Source organism: Juglans regia, chromosome 16 (genome assembly GCF_001411555.2).
Source record: "Juglans regia cultivar Chandler chromosome 16, Walnut 2.0, whole genome shotgun sequence".
Lineage (NCBI taxonomy): Eukaryota > Viridiplantae > Streptophyta > Magnoliopsida > Fagales > Juglandaceae > Juglans > Juglans regia.
This window is the reverse complement of record NC_049916.1, coordinates 6,691,732-6,698,149: the sequence shown is the minus strand read 5'-3', so window position 1 is coordinate 6,698,149 and position 6,418 is coordinate 6,691,732. Positions and strand designations below refer to the sequence as shown.

The 6,418-nt window shown below is 35.4% G+C and overlaps 1 protein-coding gene across 2 annotated transcripts; it reads right to left on the bottom strand.

Annotated features, from left to right (window-relative positions):
- Positions 1–627: 627 nt before the first annotated feature.
- LOC109007565 (acyl-CoA-binding domain-containing protein 1-like) lies at positions 628–4,732 on the bottom strand. 2 transcript variants are annotated; one of them, XM_018987283.2, is made up of 6 exons: positions 4,103–4,732; positions 3,234–3,339; positions 3,011–3,114; positions 1,547–1,638; positions 1,265–1,362; positions 628–941 (listed from the first exon to the last, which is right to left on the bottom strand). In XM_018987283.2, the coding sequence occupies exons 1-6, from the start codon at positions 4,549–4,551 to the stop codon at positions 762–764; spliced, it is 1,029 nt and encodes a 342-aa protein (XP_018842828.1). In that variant the 5' UTR covers positions 4,552–4,732; the 3' UTR covers positions 628–761. The 2 variants fall into 2 exon arrangements, with proteins under 2 accessions (XP_018842828.1, XP_018842829.1); XM_018987284.2 differs by having other exon boundaries at positions 3,011–3,111; positions 4,103–4,704.
- Positions 4,733–6,418: the final 1,686 nt, after the last annotated feature.

Sequence of the window (6,418 nt, the reverse complement as noted above, 5' to 3'; positions counted from 1 at the left end):
AAATATTTGCTTGTAGAATATCATAATTCAGTGAATTATAGTTAGTTAGAATTGGATGAGTGTAAAATGTTAGTTGTTCAACCTTTACCACAGGCTCTCGGAAGGCAATATTGGCGAAAAGATTGATCGAACAAGGGGAACAGATACAAGATCCAATACAAAAAGCTGCCATTATTATGTATGAAGTCTGTTAGCTGACGGACAAAACCCGACTCGTTTTCTTTAATTTCAACTGATCTTTTGCACTAAATATCAGCACATGAAAAATAGAAAAGAAAAAAAAAATGATACCATGCCACCTAAATTTGCCCTCTCAATTTGACCCTTCATGTATTTTATTTTAATTTTTAAATTTGTTTACTTAATAGTTAAAGAAAGGACTATTAGTATATTTGAATTTCTTTTTCTCTAAATGTTTACATATGTTTAAAAAATATCTAAAAGAAAAAAAGAAAAAAAAAATACAATTTGCACTGGAGACACACCCAACAGTCAAAGCTGAGTGGCATAATAGCACACCCAAAAAGAATGTGGGGCCCAGAAACAGTAAAAAAATAAAGATAAAAGTCATGGAATCATAATAAAAATAAAAAGAGAGAGGGAGAGGCTCATCATTAGGAGAGGCTGTAAAACTAATCTGAGTGCTAATTCATCTGGCAGGTATAACTAAGTTTTTAAAGTGTTATATATAACCATATACATCCACTAGAAGTTGGCCAAAAATAAGGAAAAGACCTTATAGCAGCAAAACTAATAAGCTCTCAGTCAATCTGCTTCCCTGCAGATTTCATCCAAGGCCAGTTTGCCTCACAGAGATCAGCAGGGGTGTTGCCATCATTGTCCTTTAAATTTGTTTCTGCATTTTGCTCCACAAGATATTTGACAATGCCTTCTCTCTCACACGTGACAGCATAATGCAATGGGGTTTGGCCATCATCATCCTTCCAATAGGGAAAGAAGGAGACCATTTTAGCAAAAAAATCAAATGGAAGTTGAAAAAGTAAAGAAATCACGGAATGGAAGAAATCTGTTAAAGATCTGATGGGGCATGAGAAATGCCGCAGGGAGGACCATTGCAGGTTCTACAACTCCAAATACTTATAAAAAATGAACAGTATAGGAAGACCAGAAGGCAGTTCAGAATGTCAATAACTGTTATATGCACTACCTTTGCATCCCATGATCTTGGCCCAAGGAAAAGAAATAACAAGGTCGCGCGGGGTTAAGTCTTAAGTAGTTAAGTATATTTAGAATTTCAAACTACCTTTGCATCTACATCAGCATTACTTTTAACAAGCAACTCAGTGATGTTAAGGTGGCCACGATCTACAGCCCAGTGCAATGGGGTCCGACCCTCGCCATCTGCAATTAATTTAGCCAAACTGTTTTAGAAGGCAACATAAATTTTGATAAAAGAGTAAATACTCATCAAACATAGAACTAAGAGTGGAAATCATCTACATCCACTTTCAAAGAAATCCAAAATGGAATCGATATCATTGAAAAATTGAACAAATGGAAACGGTTGCAAAGAAAAGAAAAAAACCTCTCAGATTTACTGAAATGCCGCCTTCAATACACTTGAGCAAATTATCCACCTCTCCCTCCCTGGCAAAGGCATGAATAGCATCCATTTTCCTGAAAGAAACAAGATACATTTAGCTCAGCCAAAAGAAAGAAAGAAAACCGTTGAAATTGTTATCAATAATTTATTTCTTCCAATATATGGAAGTATTGCATAGCTCAAAGAAGCAGATCCATACGTAATACAGAAATCAGCTCAACTCATTACAGACTGTATGGCTAACATTCCACGCCCAGATTATAGGGCATACACACATGACACAACTACTAAATGTTTCCTTAATTAACGAAAGACACCTGTCAAAACCTTAATTGTTTTTACAAGTATCTGCCAAAAAAGTTGCTAAACAAGAGCAAGACTGAATCATGATACCTGTGCTCAATCAACAACTCCTAGGTCAGAGGAAACCCAAACCAAAAGAATCTTTGGCTTATCCTATTTATACAAAGCCTCTTCCAAAAGATTCCATGATGCAGTAAAATTAATAGTCCAAATCTGCAATGAACTCTAAAATTTCAGATTTTGATCAGTTAGAATCTTCAACCTTAAGCCATAACGGAGAGTTAACAATCTTAGAACCATTTGATTTAAATTGAAAATGGGATGTTAATGCTGTAAAGGCAGCAAATCCCATTTGAGACAAACAAAAAGGAATTATTAAAGGCCATCTCTCCACATGATACGATTACAACCAGATAAATCCATAGACCACCATCAAGTAATCAGATCAGATACTAAACATTGATTAAAAAAAACATTTTCAAAAGCAAGAAACAATAGAATTAAAACCAACTTTTTCCTTCTCGTGCTCTTGGTTGTTAAGGGGCCCATGGGGAGAGAGTAGAGGGGAAGAAATCTAACAGGCAACATGACAGATTTCAGCATCCCTTGCAATCGGAAAATCTATTAAAAATTGCTAATTTCCTCACCATATCTCATCAGTCATCAATATATAAGCTCTTGCAGCAGCCCATGCAATAAGGCTTAAGGGGTGCAGAAATCTGAACATGAGCTTTGATGGGAAATTTTGTCAACCGTCAAGTCATTGTACTAATAAAATACCAATGAGAACAAGTCCTCAATGCTTACTCTTCCAAGACAGTGGTCCCCATTATATTATATAACTATAAGAGAGAAAAACAAACTTTTTTTAGCAGTAAAGAAGAAACAAACTCCAGGCTGCATTCGTGAAAAGTCCTCAAAAATACCTATTGAATGGGTATTCATTAATTTAAAATATAAGCAGAATCCTTGCACCAGATCAAAGCCAAGCCAGGACTACATGCTTACACTCTACATTTCTTTTCACATATACAACTACACAATAACATAAAATACACATCAACCACCTCTGCAAAGAAACTATTTAATGGCTTAAAATAACAGCACTAATCCCCAAACAATAAGAAGTTCTAAGAACCTTACGACTCGTTTCCAGACTCTTCCTCATAGACAAAAGTGCTGAAAACCGGTCCCATTGGTCCTTTAGCATCCATACTTGGTGCATCACCTTCTCTGCCTTTACTCTTCTAGTTAGCCATGAGTCAAGAAACCGGAAAGGGTAGGGTAAAAGAAAATTTAACAAAGAGTTAGCACACTCACATGAGTACAAAAGAATAGCAAGATGGGAAACTCAAAAGATCCTAACCAGAGTTGAACCAGCCAACCAAGAAGGATATAGCTCCGTAACAAGATCAATGTACTTCAGCATAGCTTCTTCTGGAGGCATAGCACCCAATTTCTGCCATGCTTGCCTGCAACACAGCAGTCAGAAAAATGAATAAAAGATCAAGCATTCAGCCAAAAGTAGTATCCAACCAATTACAAATCTAACACTACGTTTGGCAGGAGAAACGGAATAAGAAAAGGAATTGAGAGGGGAGAAGACATGGTCACTGATGTTAAAATAAATATGTTTTCTCAGTCGTTCTCTTGTTTTTAAAACTTTCCCTGAAAGATTTGATATCATAGTACCGACTCCTGACACATGACCTCTATTTGTAGTTGACAGAAATATTGCCTGCACGTATTTCCTAGGCAGAGGCCAATTTAATTATCACAAAAAAAAAAAAAAGTAACACATTTTTAGGCTAAAAAAAAACTTGTTTCCGACAGAACACTAGAGCAGTAAAAGAGATAACAGTCTCTTATTAGTAATCATCATATCACGTGCTATACTTCTAATAGGAAACAGTCCTACATAACTTACTGTTGCAATATGCTTCCCATTCATCTATCACCTTTCACCTACTTGATAAATTATATTGCTTAATATCGACAAGAAGAAGTCCACGCACACTTTAACTCCATTGACTGAAGGTCAATAGTTCAAGCACTTTCAATCCCAAACTCAATCAAACAGACCCCTAAACGACAACGTCCCTCATCATCAAGCTCGTGAAATCGCATTCCATTAAAATCCGCAACACCCACAAAATCAAATAAACAAAACCAAAACTATTCGTTTCAGTAACACCCAAAAAAAAACGCAACGATATCGCAAAACTAGCGCAATACCACTTGGCCCGCGCCTTGATTTTCAAAGCAGAAGGCTGTGGCGTGCTACAAGGGCCCTCGGTGGCAATCTTGTACAAACCATAGAGACTCAACTGCACGTCGTTCGAAACCTTTTCCGAAAGCCGATCGGCCGCAGCCGCCGCAACGAACGCAGTAGCCGCGCTGAAGGCCTCGTCCAGCTCCGTACTCTCCACTCCCTCCCAATCGTCGTCATCATCGTCTTCAGCATCGCTAGCGGGCACACTATCGTTTCTGATGCTACCCTGTTCTGCAATCAACGAGTCGGCATCGTTTGCCGGGCCTTCGGGTATCCCCGGTCTTGGGGCGGAGCGGGAGGGAGAGAAGTTGTCCTCTTTGAAAGAGAGGACAACGGAAATGAGCTTGGCAACGAGGAAAGAGAAAAGTAGGCCTAGGACTATTGACTGGACGAGCTGTTGCCAGTCAGCCATGGTTGAACCGGGGTAGCCTGTTAAACGAAGGATCAACAAAAGCCCTAAGCTCTAGAAATGGGACATGGGCGTGAGAGAGAGAGAGAGAGAGAGAGAGAGAGAGAATAATGTTAGTAGGGTCTATGAAGTGAATCGCTGAATCCCCTTGTAATCTTCGTTGAATAATGCTATTTGCAAATTTGAAATACCATCGGTCTGCGAAATATTATTTGTAAGAAAAAATCATCATCTATTTTTTTCTTATTTTTTTGTTATTTTATGATGTGATATTAGATAATAAATTTATAAATAAAATATAATAAATAATTTCTAATCATCCAATATCGTATCATTTCATAATAAAAAAATAATAAAAATTAAAATAATGAATAACATTATTTGTTACAAATAGTATTTCTCTTTTTTCCATTGAATATAATTTTCACCTTTTATCAAGTGCATCCTATGATCATATCACATGTTTGCATTGGCATGTCCGTAGCGATTTCACTTATCGCCTTCTCTTTTTACTTTTATCTTATTACGATGAGGTGATATTGTTTATCAATTTTTCAGATTTTCTTTAGAAATAATGAAAAATTATTCAAGATAATAATTGTATCACATTTTGCATTATAGGATGAAGTAAGATAAAAGCGTAGTATATGTTAATTTTTAAACTTAGAAATGATTAAAATATTTAATATTAAATAAAAATACTGTAAATCATTATCATTATTCAATGTATCGATTCGCTTGTTTAGATTTAAATGAAAATGTGTTATCCATTAAAAAAAAATGAAAATGTGTCAGGGTAACTTGAATCAATGCATGTCTTTTGGGAATATGAGTCTTAACCACTTGTAAATCAAACAAAAGATTGTGTCCTTCAGTGAATTAGAAATATTTTCAATATATTCTTTAATATTTGAGAAGTTGTGACTTCTTAAAAGTGATCTTTCATTTTAGTTGTAACTTTTCATAAATCCCCTTTCATATATATAAGTTGTGACTTTTCACAACTATTATTTCATTTATATATCTTGACTTTTCACAAGTATCATTTCATTTAAATAAGTTGTGACTTTTCACAAGTGTCATTTCATTCCAGTTGTGACTTTTCACAAATGTACTTTCATTCTCTATAAATAGGGAATCTCACCCACAAATTTATTGACTCCAAATTCTCTACAAAAATTAGATAAATACTTCTTCCTTTTTTTGGTCTTTCTTTCTTTGGATTTTGACTATTTATATTAGGCTCGAATATCTCATTTTGTGTGCACTGACAAAAAGATTATCGGAAACCGACGTTGTTGTATCTTGCAGTAGACTGTCAAGAAGTCTAATACATGTTTAAATTTGGAAGCGGTGGAATCTACTCTAAAGAAAACGTTCATCACAACGTGCCTCAACACCAAGTTCTCTTTTTCTAATTTTTTCTTATTATTTTACATATTCTCTAGTTTACAAAGCATTTCAATATATTTTCCAATAATATGTGCCATTACTCTTTAAAAAATATCAAAATAATATAGTTAGAAACTTATAAACTTAAAATAAAGGTTTCAAAAATAGTTAAAACCTTACCAATGAATTCGTTTTAAATTTTGCATAGGGAACTATTCCTCGCAAGCAACCTAAAGGAGGGACATATGGCAATAGTGATAGCTCCCGTTTGTTCAAATTGTAATTGTAGCCATTTTTTCCCCATTGCTAGGTAGTGAGCATTCACGGAATAAGCTACGAGTGCAGTTGTGCACAAACTTGTAATGTAAACTCGAGCTTCGCTCGAAGTTCCATCTGTTAACGAGCCAGGCTCGGCTTGAGATGGGTGTTTTTTTTTTATATTTCAAAAATAAATTATAACAAAATAAAATAAATACAA

What these genes read in the sequence shown, in the direction of transcription:
- LOC109007565 (XM_018987283.2), bottom strand. Translation starts at nt 4,551, where the DNA reads ATGGCTGACTGGCAACAGCTCGTCCAGTCAATAGTCCTAGGCCTACTT. An exon ending in GGTTGGCTGGTTCAACTCTG is followed by an intron (nt 3,115 to 3,233) that starts GTTAGGATCTTT and finishes ATGGCTAACTAG; the next exon opens with AAGAGTAAAGGCAGAGAAGG. An exon ending in CATTTCAGTAAATCTGAGAG is followed by an intron (nt 1,363 to 1,546) that starts GTTTTTTTCTTT and finishes AATTAATTGCAG; the next exon opens with ATGGCGAGGGTCGGACCCCA.